General features: G+C 33.2%; 1 protein-coding gene and 1 long non-coding RNA gene across 2 annotated transcripts; both read left to right on the forward strand.

Annotated features, from left to right (window-relative positions):
* The first annotated feature begins 993 nt into the window (after window positions 1-993).
* LOC138305138 (uncharacterized) lies at window positions 994-5,278 on the forward strand. Its single transcript, XR_011205660.1, has 3 exons — window positions 994-1,154; window positions 2,848-2,952; window positions 3,712-5,278. It is a non-coding gene; the product is annotated as an uncharacterized lncRNA (long non-coding RNA).
* A 4,563-nt stretch (window positions 5,279-9,841) lies between these two features.
* Window positions 9,842-23,705, forward strand: LOC138305139 (uncharacterized). The gene is made up of 6 exons (XM_069245541.1): window positions 9,842-10,062; window positions 18,108-18,290; window positions 19,605-19,849; window positions 20,396-20,531; window positions 20,844-21,191; window positions 22,082-23,705. The coding sequence occupies exons 2-6, from the start codon at window positions 18,110-18,112 to the stop codon at window positions 22,219-22,221; spliced, it is 1,050 nt and encodes a 349-aa protein (XP_069101642.1). The 5' UTR covers window positions 9,842-10,062; window positions 18,108-18,109; the 3' UTR covers window positions 22,222-23,705.
* The last annotated feature ends 2,495 nt before the right edge of the window (window positions 23,706-26,200 follow it).

Consider the following 26,200-nt stretch of genomic DNA (forward strand, 5'->3'; position numbering starts at 1 on the left):
ATATAACATAAAATATTGACAAATTCCACGTCATTGTTTAGTATTTTAATCTATACCGTTGTAATTATAAATCGTTGATCAATACGATTCAGCAGGTAAAATATGTTCGCTGTATCTATACCCGAGCCAACGTCACGCACGTTTAACAAATGAACTACATAACCACTGAGGAGGTGATAAAAATTTTTTTAGACGAGCCAATTCACCTAATAAGGTAAACACACTATTCTCAGAGCGATTTGAGCAGTTCTAGGCAAAAGTAGCATTACTCTATGAGCAAGGGACAGGGTTCGGCATACAGCAGCGAGCGAGTTTGAACACTCCACACGCATTTCACCACCATGGGCTTTTCTGGCATATTACAGTAAAACCAACTGATCTAATTTCCATTAGAACTGGGTTTTTTCCGATATATGTACAAATTTTAATGTTCTTTTAGCCTGAATTGTCCCTTTAACATTATTATTTTTTAATTAAAAAGACATGAAAAAATAAATGGATTTACACCTTTTGAGCTTTCAATTATTTTATATATTTCATTATAAGAGAACCCAGTGATTGAGCATAATGATACTCTATAGTTCTATCCAATTTGGAAGGTGAATAAAAATGAAATACAAAATGTACAAAAGTAATCTATGATTGCAGTAAATATTCATACGATTACATAATGATTCAAGCTTTTATATATTACACGAGAAATAATGCGGCTAACGTTACAATGCAATATCGCGTTCTTTGGACTAATTAGCTATGATCATGACTGTCCTGAACTACTCTACGCAATATCCCTGTACAATGTACAGGTCTTCTTACGATGGATTTAATAGTTACGGATTATTTTGTAGTGTTGATAAAGTAGGCCATCATCGTATATAGCTTTTTACCTCAAACCAGTATTGATCATGCGGATATACCATATATATAATGATTAACAATATTCTTATTTAAAAGAGCACTGTAGGGAAATACTAGAGGTATATCGAACGTATAGCCATTCGGGCGTAATACAAAAGTCACGTTCGCATGTTATTGTTGTTACTCAGTGAGTACACAGAACTAGAGTGACAGCAGACAACACAGGAGAAGAACACAAACAGATATATCTGTGTCTGGTCCAGGGACACTCACCATGTGCTGATTATTAATTAACGGTAAGTTTTACTTGTTCCTTTCTACAGGTGTGCACTATTATCACTTATTTATTTGATAAACAACAATCATTCAAATGTACATACATTGCAATGGGCTCAGTACCATGACTTGACATTTTTACAATGTACTGTCCTACATTAAAAATAAAAATCGTTATATTCTGTATACAGTTTACCACACATATGTAATATAAATCTAGTAAAGGACACAGAGCTGCCCGAATGATGTCGCTATGTAGAACGTCACTATAAATAGATTTCAGACTTATACATTGTATATTATAAGGGAATCCTACCACACACACTAGTAAGGCCGAGGGTATCTGTCTTCTTCTGTACGGGATTATATGCCTGATAAGTCTAGCTATTGTGACTTCACTAATCATAGATGTAATAGGATATAAGAAGAGGCTTTTGCAGACTTAACCTGATTAATCGATTGTCAAATGTAACTGTTTAGTACTTGTATTCAACGACCGTGTTATTTTGTAAATTTCTTAATACAAATGTACAAGGTACAAATATAATGTAGCTCATGGTCTTATTGCATGGTATCATTGCATTGTAATTACATATGATATCATTGCGTGGTAATTACATATGGTAACATTAAATGGTAATTACATAAGATATCATTGCATGGTAATTACATATGGTAACATTAAATGGTAATTACATAAGATATCATTGCATGGTAATTACATATGGTAACATTACATGGTAATTACATAAGATATCATTGCATGGTAATTACATATGGTAACATTGCATGGTAATTACATATGGTCTCATTGCATGGTAATTACATATGATATCATTGCATGGTAATTACATATGGTAACATTACATGGTAATTACATATGATATCATTGCATGGTAATTACATATGGTCTCATTGCATGGTAACTACATATATCATTGCATGGTAATTACATATGATATCATTGCATGGTAATTACATATGATATCATTGCATGGTAATTACATATGATATCATTGCATGGTAATTACATATGGTAACATTAAATGGTAATTACATATGGTCTCAATACATGGTAATAATATATGGTCTCAATACAAGGTAATTACATATAGTATTGTATCGTTACATGGTAGTTACATATGGTCTCATTGCATGGTAATAACATGTTGTACTTTATCATTACATGGTAATTACATATGTTATTATTGTATCATTGCATGTAATTACCATGTAAATATACCATATGGTCCGTGGTCCGTGGTCCGTGATCCGTCCGTCCTTCCGTCCGTTAACAATTTTATACCACTTTTTCTCAGATCTCAGAAAGTATTTTAAGGGATCTGTCTCACATTTCACATGCAGGTTCCCCTAGGGCCTTAGTCCTGCATATTGTATTTTGGGACCGTTCGATAAACAAGATGGCCAATAGGCCGCCTTCTTGAATTTTGATAATTGAAGTTTGTTACCTAATTTTTCAGAAATTACTGAAGGGATCTCTCTCAAAGTTTATATGTACATAGTATATGTATGTAGTCAAAGTTTGAAAAGCAGAGAAAATATCCCTCTTTCCATTGTCAGACGTAGATCATTCTTTGGTGAGCGCCAAGATCCCTCTGAGATCTCTTGTATTTCTCCAGCATGAGTCGTCCTTGTCGAGTCCATTTACCGTAGCAAGGGTATATCAGTAATGACTATGATTGTATATTCTAGCCTGCACGTTCGTGGCCGAGTCCATTGGCCGATGTTGCGGGTGTGTTGACGATGAGGAGGAGCAGGTCCCGGTCAAGGACAGGAAGTGTGTGATGGCAAGCACAGGTGAATTGTTTCTCTACACAAGGCAGAAATTGTCCATTTATTCCAAATTTAATATGCCAGCATAGGTGTACTTTTTTCCGTTATTTACTACTTTGGGGTTAATTTGATCAATCTTCATTACAATGAGGTTTTTAATACAACGCGACTAGCATTTGTATTAATGCTATCCGGTTTACTATTGATGTGTAGGACTGAGTAGGACTTGCCCTACAATGACATCTAGTGGTGACCTCTTGAACCATTTCATTCATAAACTTCCATTCATAAATTCCCTATTCATTGAATAATATTCCTTTGGACCAATCAGTAGTCATGGGAAGACTGCCTTCTGATTGGTAGAATACACAGAGTCTGTATAGAATACACAGAGTGTGTATAGATCTAGGTCAACTGTTGCCTGCAGGTGACTCCTCTGTCCAACTTACATAATCTCTGTTAATGATAATTCAAATTGGACTTACTATCTAAGGCTTATAGACATAAGGGTTTTAAAGTAAACTAATCATATGCCCTTTTTGTGTACTTTAAAATAAAGCTTTTTCTTTGTAATTTTCATGTAGGAACTTTAATTAAGAAAAATATCAAACAAAACATATTATTTTCTGTGATCAGTTGAATGTTCTTGAAATAATTGATATTAAAGTCTTTATAATATGGTTTATATATTTTGATTTTGGAAATTCATTTGATTTCATTCTGTTTTTCTGTTTCTGCTGCGTTGTATTTGCAGTACTTTGAGTACTTTGATTTTGTTTGCAGTGACACCGTCTAATGGCGAAGTAGTGAAGCAGCCACTTCCGTCTGACCAGGACATGTCGAACAGGATAGATGCCACATACAAGGGATGAGGGTAGAGACAACGCCCTCTGTCGGCTGATAAAATTCCTTTTCTGTCTACAACTTCCAACACCGTAAAATTACCCTTTGTGATATCAAATGGTTGCACTAATAGACAAGCATATTCCGTTTTATTTTAGAGATGTCAACTAGATAAAAATAAAATGTGTCTTAAAATAAATTTGTACCACCGGATTAAACGCTCTATTTCGAATATTCATATAAAAATACCTGTATTATGAAGACATGCGTCAGGAAGGTTAACACCTTTCGACACGTGCAATGTTAGAACTTAACAACATTGAAGAAATGTTTCTTTTTTCTAAAGTGAAACTTGAACATAATACATTGTATAGTACTACCTCTTTCTTAACCAAGTGAATAATAATTCGTATGCTCACTTTCTTTTAGGAGTTACCATATTTATTTTGTCACTATGACGCCACTGTCCAAAACGTATTTGTTTATACTGGGATAGTATCTGAGAATCGACAAAGCTATATGGAACTCATGTAAACAATGGGAGCATACTTATTTTTGTTATTTATTAGTAATTTGTGTATAGGTGTGTGCTGTGTGTATCAATCTGGTGCCATATGTAACCATTGGTGTTCCCTCTCTACTAACTAAGCATTGTCCCAATCCGACTTTTACGTTGTTGTGTTTCCAAATATTATTAACATATCATTATTGTAAATGGTGATATCAAACATCGTTTTGTATCAATTTTTCGTTTCAACAAATTTTATTGAATAAAACAATAGGATTGGGCAACAGACTAGGTCTATATAAGCCCTTTCATATAGCCAGAGATTATACAAATTAAATTATAAACAGGAATTCAGTTGATTAAGCAACAAATGATTGAAACAAATATGGTAAGCATCAAAGAAGAATATTATGACATGTACTAAGCCGTGTATTATACTCCTATAGATGTATAAGTTTAGAATAAATTCCATATTGATATTCTTTAAATAATTGTACAAGGGAGATAATTCATTAATAGACAGAATAATATTGTAGTATCTAGATAGTAAGACAGTAATGTAATATAACAGACTAGTAAGCCACTAATACGTTTTTGGTTTTCTCAGTTTTAATGGGTACACGATCCAGTGATTCTGCCTGTGTTTTGTATCAATGTATCCATAAGATTTAGAATTGTTAAACACTTCCAATATAAACATACACTGTCTAATTAAAAAGGACATCTGTGTGCTATTGGTTCTAATGCAATGACTGTGGTTGTCGTCTTACTGAAGATCAAAAATACCAAACAATGTCATAAGTCATTTGAATATCGATTACATTGTACAAATTGTTTTCTTTTTATGACTGGACTGTTTTTATACCAATAAACATTCAAAAGTAATAAATATGTCGACATATATGCGCTATTTTATTCTGATCTGCCTATTTAACGAGAAATGATTTTTTTGTATGCTATATGTGTTTTATTTTGCTAAATAAAACAACGATTACGTGTTCTGCTTAGTTGTCATTGATGTGACAGTTCATATAAATATGGGTCAAGGAAGTAATGGTTTTCCTGATAACACTGGATCCTTATAAACATATGTCTGTAGGATAAGAATTACTTGAAGTAGTAACTATGTGGCAAAGAAGAAAATAGGAACAATTATTACATTTTTCGTGATGAAGATATAAGTGATATTTTCACTGGAGAGAAAATGTCACTTGCTATTTTCACTCGCTTTTGACTAATCGGAATGCAGCATTGACAGTGAAATATTATTTTGGTTGTTACGTCATTAGTTTGTGGACAAAAATGACGTCTGATGCTATGCTCACAAAAAAACGATGTAATAATCGCAAGACCAAATAACTCAAAAATTCAATGGCGGAATAACCTTTGACGGAAGTAGTAGTGACGTAGAAATGCGTAGTTGGGAGTTAAGGGGTTAAACAGATACACTCAGTAATTCCACTGAGGACAACTTACATTTACCAAGAGATCGATTTATTTATTTTGTGTATTTTGTTGCATTTGTGCAATTCTCTCCAATTTGTAAATTTACTACATATGACGGAATAGGTAAGAAATGATTTAGAATATTATACACGTAATGTTGAATATTATTGACATTCAAAAATTCATCTAAAATAATAAGACCCGTGCATAAATATAAAATATTTAGTGTTGTTAACAGTTAATGAGACAAACAAAACGTTGTACAACATAATAAAAGATATCTTTCCATGTTTCATTCGACTGGAGACCCACATGAATGTTTCTATAAGCAGAAAAAATGCATTTTTGTGTTGGCTCGCTTTCAGTTGTCATTGTAACATTTTAGTCCCAAACATAAATTATGTGTCATCAAATTGACCATGTTCTCTTCAAAAATCAATATGCATGTTGAAAGGTAACCAAAATTGTAATATAAAACATTTTTGCTACAGCGAAAGCAAGACAGATACAGCGCTAAATCAAAATATTTTCAAAAATCATTGGTTTGGAATATTTCTTCGTAACCATGGTAACAACCAAAACTAAATTGAAAATGTGACATCCAATGGAACTTCCATCTCTTATTTAATGATATACTTGATTATTAAGTTGTTAAATGAACATTTAAATCACTTTCATCGGCTTAAGAGCTTTAAATGTAAGAAACTTTAACACTTTTATGAAAATCCCAAATCTCGGTTGCTATGGTAACGTTATTAACGCAAAAACATAATTTTTCATACACAATCTAAAAAGGGTGTGATCTGAAGTTTCTAAATATATATGCGTCGATTACCAAAATAGTTGATGCAAAAGGGTGAAAAATCACTTTGAAACAAAACATTGGGTTTTCATGAGTTTCACAAAAATTCTTGGGAGTTTTAAAAGGGGTTAACGTGGATAACCGACGATGATCTAAAGAGTATCCAATTACAACCGTGTTCCCATATCGGATATGACAGATTGTGTAGTGTGGTCAAAGTATTGTCCAGATATAGAGGTGATATAGGCTTCTAAAGCCAGTATTTGTAAAAAAAAATATCATATAAGCATTATCAAAATATTGATGTGTATTGACAGAGTATATTTATTGTGTAGACCAGATATATTTACCTTTATTTCTACTCTATGCTATTCCAAACAAATCTTTGCGAGTGATCGCCCTTGACGTAGCTACAATCAGAGCTACCATACCTGATATTGTGATGGGTATAAGTGTTTAATGTCCCTTTACACTTTCACCAAACATTCCTAAGATGTATATTAGGATTCCTTATGAAACTTACTTTATTTGATTTCTTACGTTACCTCACGGGAGGCCTCATCAGGAAGCACTATACAAACACGTGTTAATTAATTAATTATTCAATTAATAGAAGTGCTTACCAGGGAACGAGAATTGTTTTAAAATTGATCTCTAAATCGCCGTAATATCAGAGTTTGACTCCTTCTTACTCCTGTTTCTACGAACTCATTTGTGTTATTTTACTCGTATTAAGTGAGTTTTAGGCTTGTTACGGAATCTGTCATGTAAATGTGTACGTCATTACAAAGTTTTTTTGGGAAGTTCTACTTTTTTTCTGTCGGCGCATGCGAACTCGATATATGTACATTTTGTAGCTGTGGTAAGGAGTCAGAAAACCCCCCAGTATAGAGTCGAATAGCGGATATTTCTTAAGGATATATGTTTATTATTATCGTTATTATTATTATCTTTATTTCCTCCAATATTGAAGATTACATTAAGAATGACATTTAACATGAAAATAATAAACAAAGAAAAAAAGCAAATAGATATTTACAAAATATGTACAAGTTCAAGTCAAATAATTAGTAATTAGTTGAGATTTAATCATAGCAATAAAAATCGCATGCTTTCAGGAGTCTATAAAAAAACACATTTCCTATTCTAAATTCCTCTCTAAATTTCTCTTTGAGAAATCGTAGGCAAACTCTTACCCACCAAGGTGTTACATAAATCAAAATCTGTTAAATTATGAAGCGATGACATAAATTCTAATCCAAAATTATTCACAAAAAAACCACAGTACTCGTCACGAATTTCTCTATTTTTTCTGACAATACTCCAGTGCAGTTTATTAGAACTAACTCGCTCATATTGCAATTTATCTTAGTTCTTCCAATGAATATCTGTGTAATACATATGTTATATTGTCTTATAAAATTGTTAGAAATCAATAACGTTCATTCTAAATTCATTTCAGAACATGTTTTAGTATTATTATTGAAAATCGCCTTTTGTCACCAAGACCAAACTAGCTTTCTAAATTATCCATCCAAGAGAGACCTCAAACATAATATGTTCCCATTTTTCATCATCTCTATTATTTCTTTGACTGTACAATTAATCAATGTGATCAAATATGTAAAGTGCGATTATCTCAGTTATATAAACACATGATGCCATTTTATAACCAAATACTAGCAGTTCCAATACTGTATACCATAGAAAAAGCTTAGTATCAATTACATGATCTTGACAAAAATAATATACAAAACGATTGCGCCTGAGTGTTTGTGCTTTGCCATGTGTTAATCTGGTAACATTTTAATAGTCTCGTTAGAAATAAGATATATACATGTATTTAACGTTTTTATTCCTCCTTAATACATGTCTGAACTTCTATCTGAATGGTAAGTTGGTGCTTTTATTGATTTGAAACATGATATATATAGAGATTACACAACGAGTGGCTGTTGGATATGGAATTTATTCCACACGAGTGAGTTATTTTTTAAAAGTTACAAAAGACACGAGCTTTAGCACAATTATATCCGCTTTTAGCCGATAAAAAAACAGCAGTTTTGGCGTCAAGCGGCGATCACAGCATAGCATGACGTCACTCGATTATTGATGACGTTGACAAATGATGACACGACACTCATAAAGACGTAGATCGGTCAAAGTTCACCGTGTCAGCCAATCAGAATGCGTACAGAGTTTATACCACGTGTGGTATAAACAAATTGTTAATCAACAGCTGCATCGTTTATTTGATACCCTGAGAGTTGACTCACACTGACTATTGTGGTAGAAATATATATATTTGCATGCATATTCACACATTGTATGTTTAACAACACTTTGTTCGAGTGAAAATTACATGGAATACAACTTTAACACAAACATCCATATGTTGACACGTAAAAAATGTAAATAAATAAATAAGCTTCTGTAACAATAAAAGGAAAGAAAAAACATTAATAAACACAACAGCTTATGTGATAATGATCTTGTTGTGAATATGGTATATGTTAGAGGACAGGCTATAATTGTCTGGTACATTACATATGTCCCCCTATCATTTCTCCTACAAGGAACATATCACAGACTAGTCTTAGAATGTCTAAATGACCCTCGGGATATCAATTTATGTTGGAGCTTACCGTTTATATTGATGCATTATTAATTGTGTGAAAATGCCTTTTGTTAGATCTCTTATGTTTTTGTCGATCACGACACATAACAGGAACAAGACACACCAAGTGACAGCTGTTCGTTGTCAAAGAGCCTAAATGTTATATAGATCTCGCAATCGATGTATCTATTACATTTTATTATAATCATCAACTAAGTACAATTTCAACAGGAATTTATAATTAAACCTTTTGATCAACAAAGATACAGTGTGTTGTAGACATATTTATACAATTTCTAACTTATTTCCGATCGTACAGTATATTACGAAGATAAAAAGTGGCCAAATATGTGATCGAAATTTGCAAATAAACGAATGAAATATATTATATTTAATAGAGGCGTTGATAGATAAATGATTTCCAGCATAACTGAAATGATATTACACAGAAATTGTAATAGATGGTGAATCAAAAGAAAATAATATTAAAAGCTGTAATGACCTACAAGGAGTTGAGACGTTATGCTATTCTAAAAACACTTTTTTGTATCTTTGTCAAGAGCTGTAGCTATTACATATATCTATATGGTATATTGCATTGATACACAAATTAATTTAAAAATAAATCCACATGGAATATATATATCCATACTAGATATGGATTGCCCAGCTTTTGCGTTAATGGTAGGAGTCTGTCAGAGATCGATAGAGCTAGTTCACCTGTGTGTATGGCGTTTATCGACCGACATGTATCCACCAGGGTTTTATAAATTACTCATTGGGCTACAGATCTATAACTCACCATTCTAGGTAAGGCTCTCGTGTATACATGACGGCGGCGCTGTTGCTGATGTTGTTGCCAAGAGACGCGACTATCGAGGTGAAACCGGAAATGGAACCCAGGTGATATAAATACAGGTATGGTTCATTAAGATTACTTATTTAGTCCCTAAATCAGTCTGACTGAATCATTAATGTTTGTACATATCACAAAGTCTACAAAAATACCACATTTTGTCATATTTATACATTTAAATGGTATATTAAGTCATTGATTCAGGTGCGTGATTGAAACGCACTGTTTCTAATGGACGCCATTTTGAATAATGTCATTTGGTATTTCATAATGATGATATGAGTTACGGTAGCTTTGTTTTCTTTTAAAATCGTCTTTCTAAATAAGATATAAAAATGGTTTTACATTAAGACCAACATCATTCTGATATTCAGTTATATGTAGAAACAATGTGACTATGTCATATATGCATTGACCATTGATTTAGTAACAAGTCGTGTAGGTAGTATTTCCTACCCATCATAAAATGTTATGTACTTCCTTTGTATCCATGCATAAGATAACATTGGTTTTTATGTTATTTATTCTATCGTATTGACAAATCTTCATATAGAGAGAAAATTACAGAATACTGTATTATAGTGGTCTAGGCATGTAATCATAAACACAAGAATATTGTATTATGACGGTCTAGGCATGTAATCATAAACACAAGAATACTGTATTATAGTGGTCTAGGCATGTAATCATAAACACGAGAATATTGTATTATAGGGGTCTAGGCATGTAATCATAAACACAAGAATATTGTATTATGACGGTCTAGGCATGTAATCATAAACACAAGAATACTGTATTATAGTGGTCTAGGCATGTAATCATAAACACGAGAATATTGTATTATAGGGGTCTAGGCATGTAATCATAAACACGAGAATATTGTATTATAGGGGTCTAGGCATGTAATCATAAACACAAGAATACTGTATTATAGGGGTCTAGGCATGTAATCATAAACACAATGCTGATGACATTTATGGAAAAGATTCCTGAGGCAAGTTTAATGTACACACTATTGGAGGAATCGATCAGAGATCATGAATTATTCCTAATGTAACATTAAACTCCTAAAATGGATACAAACGTGTATGAAATATTGATCGTGCTATGACAGTCTGGGTACAGTGACAATGTATAATTGAATGGTATATTACGGTTTTTATTACTGGTTTTTGTTCCATATTAGGACATATGTACAGCCCTTGATATAGAAATGAGTATTAACTCCTGTTTTTGTCCCAGGTTTCAATAGAATCAATGGTATATTTTGTTGTTCACTCGTGTTGAATTCGGTACACGGTGTATTATATCTGTGTGATGTCATGCATTGCTAGCTCCTGTTCTTGTTCCTCTGCCTAAAACAATGGTTCCTCAGTGTGTTTATTGACATAAGTAACATACTAGTCCATTTTGTTTGTTTTTATGTCGTTTCGGTAAAACAAATATGGCTTGTGTGGTTCACTCATGCTTTTGAATGGTGTCGTTAATCTTTGTATTTGGTCTGGTACATGGGTACAGAATATGTGATACAGTGTGTTTTTTACCTTTGTATTTTGTTCTGGAACAGGTGTACAGAATATGTGATACAGTGTGTTTTTTACCTTTGTATTTTGTTCTGGAACATGTGTACAGAATATGTGATATAGTGTGTTTTTTACCTTTGTATTTTGGTCTGGAACATGTGTACAGAATATATGATAAACTGTGTTTTTTTTTACCTTCGTATTTTGTTTTGGAACATGTGTACAGAATATGTGATACAGTGTGTTTTTTTACCTTTGTATTTTGTTCTGGAACATGTGTACAGAATATATGATAAACTATGGGTTTTTTTACCTTTGTATTTTGTTCTGGAACATGTGTACAGAATATGTGATACAGTGTGTTTCATACCTTTGTATTTTGGTCTGGAACATGTGTACAGAATATGTGATACAGTGTGTTTTTTACCTTTGTATTTTGTTCTGGAACATGTGTACAGAATATATGATAAACTATGTTTTTTTTTTACCTTTGTATTTTGTTCTGAAACATGTGTACAGAATATGTGATACAGTGTGTTTCATACCTTATAGTTTGTATTTTGGTCTGGAACATGTGTACAGAATATGTGATACAGTGTGTTTTTTTACCTTTGTATTTTGTTCTGGAACATGTGTACAGAATATGTGATACAGTGTGTTTCATGCCTTTGTATTTTGGTCTGGAACATGTGTACAGAATATGTGATACAGTGTGTTTTTTACCTTTGTATTTTGTTCTGGAAAATGTGAACAGAATATCTGATACAATGCGTTTTTTACCTTTGTATTTTGTTCTGGTACATGTGTACAGATTATATGATAAATTGTGTTTTTTACCTTTGTATTTTGGTCTGGAACATGTGTACAGAATATGTGATATATTCTAGTAAAGGTATATGTGTTATACTGTACCATTGTTTTAGTTCTAGTACAGGTATATGAGTTATATTATACCTTTGTTTTTGTTCTAGTACAGGTGTGTATGTGTTATACTGTACGTTTGTTTTTGTTCTAGTACAGGTATATGTGTTATACTGTACGTTTGTTTTTGTTCTAGTACAGGTATATGTGTTATACTGTACGTTTGTTTTTGTTCTAGTACAGCTATATGTGTTATATTATGCCTTTGTTTTTGTTCTAGTACAGGTGTATGTGTTATACTGTACTATTGTTTTAGTTCTACTATTATTACAGGTATATGTGTTATATTATGCCTTTGTTTTTGTTCTAGTATAGGTGTATGTGTTATACTGTACGTTTGTTTTTGTTCTAGTACAGGTATATGTGTTATACTGTACGTTTGTTTTTGTTCTAGTACAGGTATATGTGTTATATTATGCCTTTGTTTTTGTTCTAGTACAGGTATATGTGTTATACTGTACCTTTGTTTTTGTTCTAGTACAGGTGTATGTGTTATACTGTACCATTGTTTTTGTTCTAGTACAGGTATATTGTTTATATATACTTTGTTTTTGTTCTAGTACAGGTGTTATGTGTTATACTTTTGTTTTTGTTCTAGTACAGGTATATGTGTTATACTGTACATTTGTTTTTGTTCTAGTACAGGTATATGTGTTATACTGTACGTTTGTTTTTGTTCTAGTACAGGTATTATATATGTGTTATATGTATACCTTTGTTTTTGTTCTAGTACAGGTATATGTGTTATACTGTACTTTGTTTTTGTTCTAGTACAGGTATATGTGTTATATGTACGTTTGTTTTTGTTCTTTACAGGTATATGTGTTATTTATGTACTTTGTTTTTGTTCTAGTACAGTATATGTGTGTTATATTATACCTTTGTTTTTGTTCTTGTACAGGTATGTGTGTTATACTCAGTACATTTGTTTTTGTTCTATACAGGTATATGTGTTATATGTACGTTTGTTTTTGTTCTATTACAGGTATATGTGTTATATTATGCCTTTGTTTTTGTTCTAGTACAGGTATGTGTGTTATACTGTACCTTTGTTTTAAGTTCTAGTACAGGTGTATGTGTTATATTATACCTTTGTTTTTGTTTTAGTACAGGTATATGTGTTATACTGTACTTTGTTTTTGTTCTATTACAGGTATATGTGTTATATTGTACGTTTGTTTTTGTTCTAGTACAGGTATATGTGTTATACTGTACGTTTGTTTTTGTTCTAGTACAGGTATATGTGTTATACTGTACGTTTGTTTTTGTTCTAGTACAGGTATGTGTGTTATACTGTACCTTTGTTTTAGTTCTAGTACAGGTATATGTGTTATACTGTACCTTTGTTTTAGTTCTAGTACAGGTGTATGTGTTATATTTTACCTTTGTTTTTGTTCTAGTACAGGTAAATGTGTTATACTGTACGTTTGTTTTTGTTCTAGTACAGGTATATGTGTAGTACTGTACATTTATTTTGTGTAAGTACAGGTATGTGTGTTATACTGTACCTTTGTTTTAGTTCTAGTACAGGTGTATGTGTTATATGATACCTTTTTTTGTTCTAGTACAGGTATATGTGTGTTATACTGTACATTGTTTTTGTTCTAGTACAGGTATATGTGTTATATTATACCTTTGTTTTTGTTCTAGTACAGGTATATGTGTTATACTGTACGTTTGTTTTTGTTCTAGTACAGGTATATGTGTTATACTGAACATTTGTTTTTGTTCTAGTACAGGTATATGTGTTATATTATACCATTTGTTTTTGTTCTAGTACAGGTATATGTGTTATACTGTACATTTGTTTTTGTTCTAGTACAGGTGTATGTGTTATACTGTACATTTGTTTTTGTTCTAGTACAGGTGTATGTGTTATACTGTACGTTTGTTTTTGTTCTAGTACAGAGTGTATGTGTTATACTGTACGTTTGTTTTTGTTCTAGTACAGGTAGTATGTGTTATACTGTACATTTGTTTTTGTTCTAGTACAGGTATATGTGTTATACCATAACTTTGCTTTTGTTCTAGTACAGGTATATGTGTTATACTGTACTTTTGTTTTTGTTCTAGTACAGGTATATGTGTTATATTATACCTTTGTTTTTGTTCTAGTACAGGTATATGTGTTATACTGTACCTTTGTTTTTGTTCTAGTACAGGTATATGTGTTATACTGTACATTTGTTTTTGTTCTAGTACAGGTATATGTGTTATACTGTACATTTGTTTTTGTTCTAGTACAGGTATATGTGTTATACTGTACTTTGTTTTTGTTCTAGTACAGGTATTGTGTGTTATACTGTACGTTTGTTTTTGTTCTAGTACAGGTATATGTGTTATACTGTACCTTTGTTTTTGTTCTAGTACAGGTATATGTGTTATACTGTACATTTGTTTTTGTTCTAGTACAGGTATATGTGTTATACTGTACCTTTGTTTTTGTTCTAGTACAGGTATATGTGTTATACTGTACATTTGTTTTTGTTCTAGTACAGGTATATGTGTTATACTGTACATTTGTTTTTGTTCTAGTACAGGTATATGTGTTATACTGTACGTTTGTTTTTGTTCTAGTACAGGTATATGTGTTATACTGTACATTTGTTTTTGTTCTAGTACAGGTATATGTGTTATACTGTACGTTTGTTTTTGTTCTATTACAGGTATATGTGTTATACTGTACGTTTGTTTTTGTTCTAGTACAGGTATATGTGTTTATACTGTACGTTTGTTTTTGTTCTAGTACAGGTATATGTGTTATACTGTACATTTGTTTTTGTTCTAGTACAGGTATGTGTGTTATACTGTACATTTGTTTTTGTTCTAGTACAGGTATGTGTTATACTGTACATTTGTTTTTGTTCTAGTACAGGTATGTGTGTTATACTGTACCTTTGTTTTTGTTCTAGTACAGGTATATGTGTTATACTGTACCTTTGTTTTTGTTCTAGTACAGGTATGTGTGTTATACTGTACCTTTGTTTTTGTTCTAGTACAGGTATATGTGTTATATTATACCTTTGTTTTTGTTCTAGTACAGGTATATGTGTTATACTGTACTTTGTTTTTGTTCTAGTACAGGTATGTGTTATACTGTACTTTGTTTTTGTTCTAGTACAGGTATATGTGTTATACTGTACCTTTGTTTTTGTTCTAGTACAGGTATATGTGTTATACTGTATACTTTGTTTTTGTTCTAGTACAGGTATATGTGTTATACTGTACATTTGTTTTTGTTCTAGTACAGGATATATGTGTTATACTGTACGTTTGTTTTTGTTCTAGTACAGGTATATGTGTTATACTGTACGTTTGTTTTTGTTCTAGTACAGATATATGTGTTATACTGTACATTTGTTTTTTTGTTCTAGTACAGGTATATGTGTGTTATACTGTACATTTGTTTTTGTTCTAGTACAGGTATGTGTGTTTTATACTGTACCTTTGTTTTGTTCTAGTACAGGGTATGTGTGTTTATACTGTACCTTTGTTTTTGTTCTAGTACAGGTATATGTGTTATACTGTACCTTTGTTTTTGTTCTAGTACAGGTATATGTGTTTTATACTGTACATTTGTTTTTGTTCTAGTACAGGTATATGTGTTATACTGTACCTTTGTTTTTGTTCTAGTACAGGTATATGTGTTATAACTGTACCTTTGTTTTTGTTCTAGTACAGGTATATGTGTTATATGTATCCTTTGTTTTTGTTCAGTATATGTATACGATTGTGTTTATTGTACCTTTGTTTTTGTTCTAGTACAGGTATATGTGTTTATACTGTACTTTGTTTTTGTTCTAGTACAGGTTATATGTGTTATATACTGTACTTTGTTTTTTGTTCTAGTACAGGTATATGTGTTATACTGTACATTTGTTTTTGTTCTAGTACAGGTATATGTGTTATACTGTACATTTGTTTTTGTTCTAGTACAGGTATATGTGTTATACTGTACTTTGTTTTTGTTCGTACAGTACAGGTATATGTGTTATACTGTACATTTGTTTTTGTTCTAGTACAGGTATATGTGTTATACTGTACCTTTGTTTTTGTTCTAGTACAGGTATATGTGTTATACTGTACATTTGTTTTTGTTCTAGTACAGGTATATGTGTTATACTGTACATTTGTTTTTGTTCTAGTACAGGTATATGTGTTATACTGTACCTTTGTTTTTGTTCTAGTACAGGTATATGTGTTATACTGTACATTTGTTTTTGTTCTAGTACAGGTATATGTGTTATACTGTACATTGGTTTTTGTTCTAGTACAGGTATATGTGTTATACTGTACCTTTGTTTTTGTTCTAGTACAGGTATATGTGTTATACTGTACATTTGTTTTTGTTCTAGTACAGGTATATGTGTTATACTGTACATTGGTTTTTGTTCTAGTACAGGTATATGTGTTATACTGTACCTTTGTTTTTGTTCTAGTACAGGTATATGTGTTATACTGTACATTGGTTTTTGTTCTAGTACAGGTATATGTGTTATACTGTACATTGGTTTTTGTTCTAGTACAGGTGTATGTGTTATATTATACCTTTGTTTTTGTTCCAGTACAGGTATATGTGTTATACTGTACCTTTGTTTTTGTTCTAGTACAGGTATATGTGTTATATTATACCTTTGTTTTTGTTCTAGTACAGGTATATGTGTTATACTGTACATTGGTTTTTGTTCTAGTACAGGTATATGTGTTATACTGTACATTGGTTTTTGTTCTAGTACAGGTATATGTGTTATATTATACCTTTGTTTTTGTTCTAGTACAGGTATATGTGTTATATTATACGTTTGTTTTTGTTCTAGTACAGGTATATGTGTTATATTATACCTTTGTTTTTGTTCTAGTACAGGTATATGTGTTATATTATACGTTTGTTTTTGTTCTAGTACAGGTATATGTGTTATACTGTACATTGGTTTTTGTTCTAGTACAGGTATATGTGTTATACTGTACGTTTGTTTTTGTTCTAGTACAGGTATATGTGTTATACTGTACGTTTGTTTTTGTTCTAGTACAGGTATATGTGTTATACTGTACCTTTGTTTTTGTTCTAGTACAGGTATATGTGTTATACTGTACGTTTGTTTTTGTTCTAGTACAGGTATATGTGTTATACTGTACCTTTGTTTTTGTTCTAGTACAGGTATATGTGTTATACTGTACGTTTGTTTTTGTTCTAGTACAGGTATATGTGTTATACTGTATATTTGTTTTTGTTCTAGTACAGGTATATGTGTTATACTGTACGTTTGTTTTTGTTCTAGTACAGATATATGTGTTATACTGTACCTTTGTTTTTGTTCTAGTACATATATACTTGATATTTTGTACCTTTGTGTTTGTTCTAATACATGTATGGTTTTAGTATCGAACGTAGATTTGCTATATCGTGCAATATGTATATATATACATGTATCAATTTTCTGTTCCTATAACCTCTTTTTAGTTCCGGTACATGTACATATATCTTGGATATTGTTTTTGTTTCATTGCGGAGCAGACTTCCGTGAAACGTTGCGGTATTATGTCTGGAGCACGTGAAGGTTAACGGTGATCTATCAGACCTTGTTTCTAATGGACCTTAATTAATTTGCACTCACTGGTTATTGCGTAATTTACATACAACTATTATTTGTGTACTTTCTCAGTTATGGACTGCTACACACGGAGCAGACGGACACTACGGGATACGGAGGGGGATAAAGGAAGACGGAAGGAATCTACAGACGTATCAGACACTGGGGGAACGCGTCGTACCAATACTGATGTTCTACAGACACTCCTTGTCTCGTTGGCCATATTACTACTGCAGTCGTGTGACGTGACAGAAGGTAGGGCGCTACTCGTTATACAATGGATGAGATGCAACTGATTTGTAAAGTGTTTTTTTTAACTTTATATCATGCAAAAGACAACAGAGCAAAAAATATATACTATATGCACTGCGGCACTTAACAAGTCGCGATGAATTATAAATATATTGCTTTATACAATACAACATCACAATGAGGTACATGTCACTTTCAATTTGCGACTGGGTACTAAACGTATTCAATTTACATATAACATGTAGATTTGTTTTTGAGATATATAAACAGGTTTGGGGTACAGGTTCTATTTTGACCCCTTAGTTGAAACAATCGTTATCGTATTCACAGAACACACTCCTTTTTAAATAGACCAATTACAGATGCGTTTGCAAGCAGGATTTTCTTTGCGCCCTTTCCGAACTTGTAAATGCAAATGGCGTAAACCTAAACTTATCCGGACAAATGTACGCCTTTTGTGTCTGCTAAACATAATGGTATGGCTATTTGGTGACAGTAATATGCTAAGAATCCTGTGAACGTTTTCCCCTTGAAATGAACATTATTGCGCATATTTTGCTTAAATTTACAAACAACACAACAAATTACGAGACAACTTAAATCCTGATGCATTTACTTTGCCAATTTCACTCTGCTCAACTGCACGAAATATGCGGTTTGTAGGCTTGACAAATTTTAAACAGGGATACAATCTTAAACTCAAACTAGCCTCAGTAACAATGTGTCTCGGTATTGTAACTTTAATTCAGAGCTCAAAACAACAATATCCTGTTTGTAATTTTCCATAGTGCTGAAACAATGCAAACGGCATACAGTATTGTCCTGATATTGTTCTGCTGAAGATATTACACACATTTAGCATGTGTAGAATTTAATTAATCAACACCCATTCTCCAATTTTATGTTCCTTAGAGGTTCTCCAAAAAATAGCTGTTGTTTATCATGTTTATCAAACTCGAGTTAATTTTCAAATTTCGAAAAGATACGAGCTTATCCAAACAAATAACAAATATTTTGAGGCAACGAAACAATTTACGGCGTTAATAAAAGCCACCCGTCCTTCCCGCTAGATATCATAAATTCATTTAACCTCTAGAACATACTTTTATACTTTAATACTACATGGCTACAAGGCCTTATATCCAGCTATAGCTACCTAGGAAGTGTCCAGGCCGACAATACCTTGCCTCAGTGCCAAAGTGACCGATACAGGCTAAAACAGAGCTATCAAAACCATGTTTAAACCCTTGATAATAGCCCCAAAGACATACCAACAAAGTATAATCTAAACAACTATAATAATATATTTGTTTACAGCAAGTGACAGTCGAGTTGTCTCCCTTGATAACAACACGTGTCAGTTTGCTGTATATGACATCAGTATCCGGACGTCCTACTCTGTCTCCTGGGACGGAAAAGTTCTCCCCAAACTGTGTCGTCTTGGTTTCCGGGTACCAAACGTCAATTATTATCAAATCTGTGTATCTGCCCTCGAGTATGACGTCACAGACTGTGGCTTCAACATGCAGTATTTCCACGGACTCTCCTCACAACCAAACAGAGTAAGTTATTGAAATCAATGTCTAATAATTAATTTTCTCTTTGTTTCTGGCTTTCTGATTCGCCTATTTTTTTTCCATTTTTCATCGGTAATTGACCTGAGAAATCTCCATGTGGAATTCATGTCGATATCTGATAAATTTCATGGCAATACAAGCGAAGGTTTTGACATGAATCGACTGTTTTACTCTTCCCATGTAAATGCGTTAACTACTAGTACTGCTTTATCGACTATATAAACTTGTAACTAACAAGCAAACATTATACAGCAGGATATTCAGGATAATTTCAGGCGAAAATTTTCCTTAAAATAGCAAAAATAGTCATTTAAGACCATCGAAATACCTTGATTCGGCGTTTAATACTAGGCAGTTCGTGATTTTAATGGTGTTTTATAGTAAGCTGTAATTCTGAGCACTTCTAGACAGTAAAGCATATCTTCTATATGTCGGCCGTGTATTCGTTCTAGTTCTTTACTAAATAATTTCCATACCGCACATTTCAATATATATAAAGATTTGTTTCTGTTTGAATTTACACTTTTTCAGAATTACACATGTACTGCCCCACCTGTCAGATATTGCGTCAACTCGACGCGATATTTCTATCTCCACTTCACGGCGAAAAAGGCGTCGACGTCACAAGTCACTGTGGAAATAGTAGCGAAGGCCAGACAAAAAGCTAGTACGTCGTGTAAAATTATAAAACAGATCAAGTCGATGACCGAAAAATTGCTAGAGTTGATTTAAATGCATTTTGTTTAGAAACGATTTTAGAGAAGAAAAAAAACAATTTGTTGATCAATGTGTGCGTACAAAAGTTTTTGAAGAAAAACCTGTATAAGGCTAGTTTTTAGTGCTAGCTCTGGTCCCTAAACGTTAAATGCTTATCACATTCAGAGCTTTGTTTCTAGGAATTGTCGACAAATGATATCATGAAGAAACAAAATGACCTTAAATTTCATTTATTCATCTATTACATAATGTTATATTTTAGGTCAGAGGTCAAGCTCCATGATGGAAGTACTCGTAGGTGGGCTAGCCAGTCTCCTGTTCGTTGGCTTTTCATGCTTCGTGTTTGGAGCACGCAGTAAAAATCCTTGTCTGTGTCTACGTAAATTATTCGGTAAATTCGACGCCTGCCGTCCCTGTGTGGACCGAATGGACAATCACGGATGTGTTCCCTCCCCGACAAATGTATCAGCTGGCAGGACATCAAGGTGCTGCTCACAGTCGGCCTGTTGTGTTCTCCTGGGAATAGACATGGGCAACGAGAGACGACAATCGTCACACGGGAGGACAGATCGAAACATGACAGCCCAGACTGATATAGAACAGCCTCCTCGTAAGTATACACGTATCTGAGGAAAAATGCTTCTGTATTATTATTATCATAATTGTAATCCACATTGATTACACCGGTATTGCAGATGAAGCAGGAACTGTAACCCTTTTGGACAACTTTGTTCTAATTAACATTGTATGATATTATTTTGATTTAAGGAGTGTATAAAATTTAATCAATATGGTGTTAAAAACCTACTCTTCTTTATTTAAATTTGCTAACCTTGTGTTTTTGTTGGATTTATTTTCAGTTCGATATACTGATTACGAAAATGATAAAGTAGTGTTTTATTCTCGCGGTTGTGTGATCTTTGGTTCAGAATACGAAATGATGTTTTGAGCTAGGGCTAAATATGATGCATATAGAACGGGGTATTGAAATCCGACTATGATTCATTGCATTCTTAACTTAATAAATATGTATTTTAATTTAAGTGTTTTTTCACAAATTGTGCGCGGTGACAACTTCGCTGTGTAAACAATAGTTCTTTATCGAGACTGTCAGCTGTCTATATATACATTATAACCATTACACACACGCATGGTGTTTATTTCGTACAGACGAAATGACACAATTGTACATGTATATGATATGGCTGATTGGAGAACTGGGAATGACACCAACATAACCACCAATTAAATCTACGTATAAATCTACGTATATACAAATTACGATGTCAATTATGGATGATTTTAATGATGGTAAGGACAATAACAACTAGTCGTTATTTGGTTGATTTGAGAATCTATATGGCAGAGACAATTACAACTAGTCGTTATTTGGTTGATTTGAGAATCTATATGGCAGAGACAATTACAACTAGTCGTTATTTGGTTGATTTGAGAATCTATATGGCAGAGATATATAACAGGATGCTTGTTTATTTTCAGCCTACAATTCACTGTCTATGGACGGCAGTCGTGGCAATCCGTCAGATGTGGTCCAACCCCCGCCGATATGGATACAGATGTCCCCGCCTCCTTATGAGGCCCCTCCACCGTCGTATGAAGACGTCATCCGAAATAAATGACGTCAGACTGATTTTTCCTGTGTCGAACATACAAAATCGTTAAGATATCCCTAAGGATGCCATTGAGGTTTTCACGTGATTGAGTAGACCGAAGGAATAACGAGGGGACGTACTAACGTTTGACTTTTACCGTAACCTGATTTTCTAAACCATTGACTCTCGCCGGAGCTTTGGGCATATTAGCCCATAACTAATCAGATACCCGTAGAATCACACCAGCAACGAGAGCTTTTGCTCGTTTTTTAATGATGTTAGAGTATTGTTTTAGGTTTCCTTTTTATAGAAGATGTATTTGCTTCTTTGTTTTTTCACTGTTAAATAAGCTCACAGAAACATTTTTTATTATCTGGTCTGATCAGGAACCCGGGATAATCACAATCATTTTTGTGTGTCCAACAAGTTCTTACCAGAAACATGTATTTCTTAGTATCGTTAGAGTTATTTCCCTTTGTGAACATTTTCTCACGGTAACATACATATTAAACACACACACACCTATTCGCATGCATGGCTATTAACAATGGGGGAAATGAGGAATATGTTTGCTGAGTTGGTTTATTTGTATACTAGGAACAACGTTCCTATTTGGTTTGTTTTATGAAAAGTTTTTATTATGTGTATTTTATTATCTAATATTGTTCAGCGCTGTTGTAAAGGGTAATTTGATAACAAATATACATGTATCGGTACATCTTGACATAATGTCATGGAAAAGCATCGTTAAAGAGTTAGATTTTTTTTAACATTTGTGCATTTTATTGTATAAAGTAAACTGTTGGTATGATCCTACGAAAACGCTCATTCGAATGGGCCTTTTGGTATCATACTGCGCCATCCATAGATACCAACTATTGTGTGACGCTTTCATCATAAAATCGTCTGATATTCAGATATTCATCCTGGTAATATTTTTCATAGATATGTAGTACTCGGGGCAGGGATTCCAAAATGGCGTCATCATATGACGCTAGTACAGCGTGACGTACCGTCAGCGTACTGCCGGGATTCGAGGACGGCTAGACAAAATGGTTGCCCCTGCCAAACTTTTTGGTTATAAAATTCACCAAGATACCGTTCGATGTGGATAAGAAATTAAAAATAAAGATTTTTGTTGAATTTACATAAGAGAATTTTTGAAACTCGCCTCAACGTTTAAATTGTGCTCGCTATGGCTCAAAAATATAAAATTATTAATTCACATACGAAACAATTGTTGTAAGTCCTTTATGTTTAGGTTAAATGGTCTTGCTTCATGCTAGCTATGGTGGCGTATCCTCAAACACACAGTGGGTCTACAACCCAACAAAATATACTGGCCAGAGAGCTTCTATTCAACTCTGTCACAAATTACAATACAGGGTAGCATTGATGTAACTGCAATATCGAACACGGAGCTTAAAGAGAAAACATGTTATTATTAAAATGCGACACTTGTAACAAATCTTGAATTGATATTATGATATTAAATACTATTTTTTCTGTTAGCCGTTGTTTGTTCTGTCATAACAACAAAATTGTACACAAGTCAGTGCGATCATAGTCTGATCACAGACGTAAAGCTCTATAGACATTTTTCTCCCTATAAATATGTAACACTGTGTCAAGGTCTATATCTCGGCTTGCCATATAGCACTACCCAATTTCAGAAAAAAGTATGATTTTAACAAACCGTATAAGAGGTGACAATGGGAATACTCAATCGACAGTCAGATAACTCATTTTTAATTTTGTATATGATACAATATATATCATGTCGTATTAATGTCACTAGGTATCCAGAAACATCGGAAAACAGCCGGATTTCAACTGGTCGGACACTGTACATGTGGTGTCCTCCGATAAATTCCAAAGGGCTGTGTTGAGCAAATGGATGGTATATAGATATACAAAAACATACCGGTAAGTCTGTTTTTTACCAAACTTTCATTCTTATGAAGCTGAAGTGTTGACATGCAGTGATTTTTGAGCTACCCATTAGAGCCCAACTGGTCGGGCACTGCACATGTGGTGTCCTCAGATAATACGCTAGGGCTCTAATGGGTAGCTCAAAAATCACTGCATGTCAACACTTCAGCTTCATTAGAATGAAAGTTTGGTAAAAAACAGACTTACCGGTATGTTTTTGTATATCTATATACCATCCATTTGCTCAACACAGCCCTTTGGAATTCCGATTGAAAAATTTGCGTCTTTAGTCGCCATGTTAGTATGTGTTAAAACATAGTTGTGATGTCATCTATTGTTGTTTCTTTACTTTAACTCCCGGATTATGGGACCATTACCTGTAGCTGTCCTATATATTACCTTTTACTGTCCTATATGTGACTCTAATATAAGACAGTCACTTATAAGACAGTTAAAGGTAGCATATGGGAGAGTTACACAATACGGGTGAGTATATGTCTCCGGGCATAATCCCATAATTATGTTAACACACAACACATAACCTGCCGGAATATTCCACTATCTTTTAATCCAAATTACGAAATCCAACACAACGAATATGAAGAAAATTTAATCCTCTGTTGATGCGGAATTAAACACATCCACAGAATTTCTGTATATGTTCCACATTGAGTTTTCCTACTTATGATGAACTCACCATTTAACACTTATCTACAGCATTAACTCCAATTGCCGTATTCTGAAACCTTGTTGTTTTTGTACACCACTTTTTATTTTTAATTTCAAAATCATCTATACTGTAGTTTTACACTTATTTTGGTGTTGTTTCAACAATATTTCAGAATTTCACCTAAATCCCATTAGCTTGTTGAATGAAATTGCAGATGGTATAAATGAATCCAAAACTGTCCATAGAGAAATCGAAATTTTAATTCCTCTGAATTCAATGAAAGTTCTGTGGGCACCAACTGTTTTGAACTGGCCTGGAAATCACCATTATATGCGATCACTTTAGCAATACGCTTTCAAACAAACGCCTAAATTGCATTTGTCATTTTTTTTTACCAAACCAGACATTGGAAAGAAATGTCTTTTTAGCAATATAAGTCACTAAAGCCACCTTAATATATCGCTTAAATTGAGAAACTAATATCCCTCCATCACTGGTGGCGGACATGGTGAAAATGAATTTACAGATAGTTGTCCAACCCAAAAGCATGCTTCTTGCATTCTGTTAATGAATGCTATTCATCACATATAACACAGGCAAAGGTAATTCTATGTTGTCACTGTCTATGTTAGATTTGTCATGGTTGAATGAACATTGCTAGAGTTACCTGAGCTCATATACAAAGGCAAAAAAGGCTTATATTAGAAATAAAAGTGTACTTTATTATAACAAAGACTTGCTATGATTAAAGTAAGATATAAACCTCAAACTGTACAATATGTGGGAGAGAGAACAGATCTCGGCTTGACGGGCCTCGACACAGTTCTCTCTCCCACATATTGTACAGTTATCGGCTTATCTCCATAAATGAATGTACTGAAAAAGTCTCGGTTCTAAACTTTCTAATCTTTTATTCAATTTATCTTGAATTGCCAGCATCTCGGTCCTGAGACAGATTAAAAAGAACCGGGATTTAAATTATCTACATAAGGGTGGGACTCGACAATCCTCGCCTGATTGCGAATAGCAATCACCACTATACTATATGAATACACTATAAAAACAGTAAACAAGGTTAAACAGTTCTTGAAAGCGAGATAAATAAAAAAAGTCACAATTGTAGTCCTTAAAAGTCTCTTGATGATGATAAGTTATGTCGGTTTCAAGTCACTCACTAAGAATCAGTACCAGATCCGTAACTTGGCGGATGTAGAAGGAGAAGGTATCATCCCTAATAACCTTGATCTTAACAGAAAATGTCGACGACTATTGACACAGACCAGTCGTTCCTAGATGTGTTTTGTCTTTAAGCAGAACAACGTCAACAGTTTTGACATTTTGGCGTTCAGACTGCAACCTTTTGCGTCCCTGTATTGGGTGTAGGTATTTCTTTTGCCAACATGG

The sequence above is a fragment of the Argopecten irradians genome, chromosome 12 (assembly GCF_041381155.1).
Source record: "Argopecten irradians isolate NY chromosome 12, Ai_NY, whole genome shotgun sequence".
Lineage (NCBI taxonomy): Eukaryota > Metazoa > Mollusca > Bivalvia > Pectinida > Pectinidae > Argopecten > Argopecten irradians.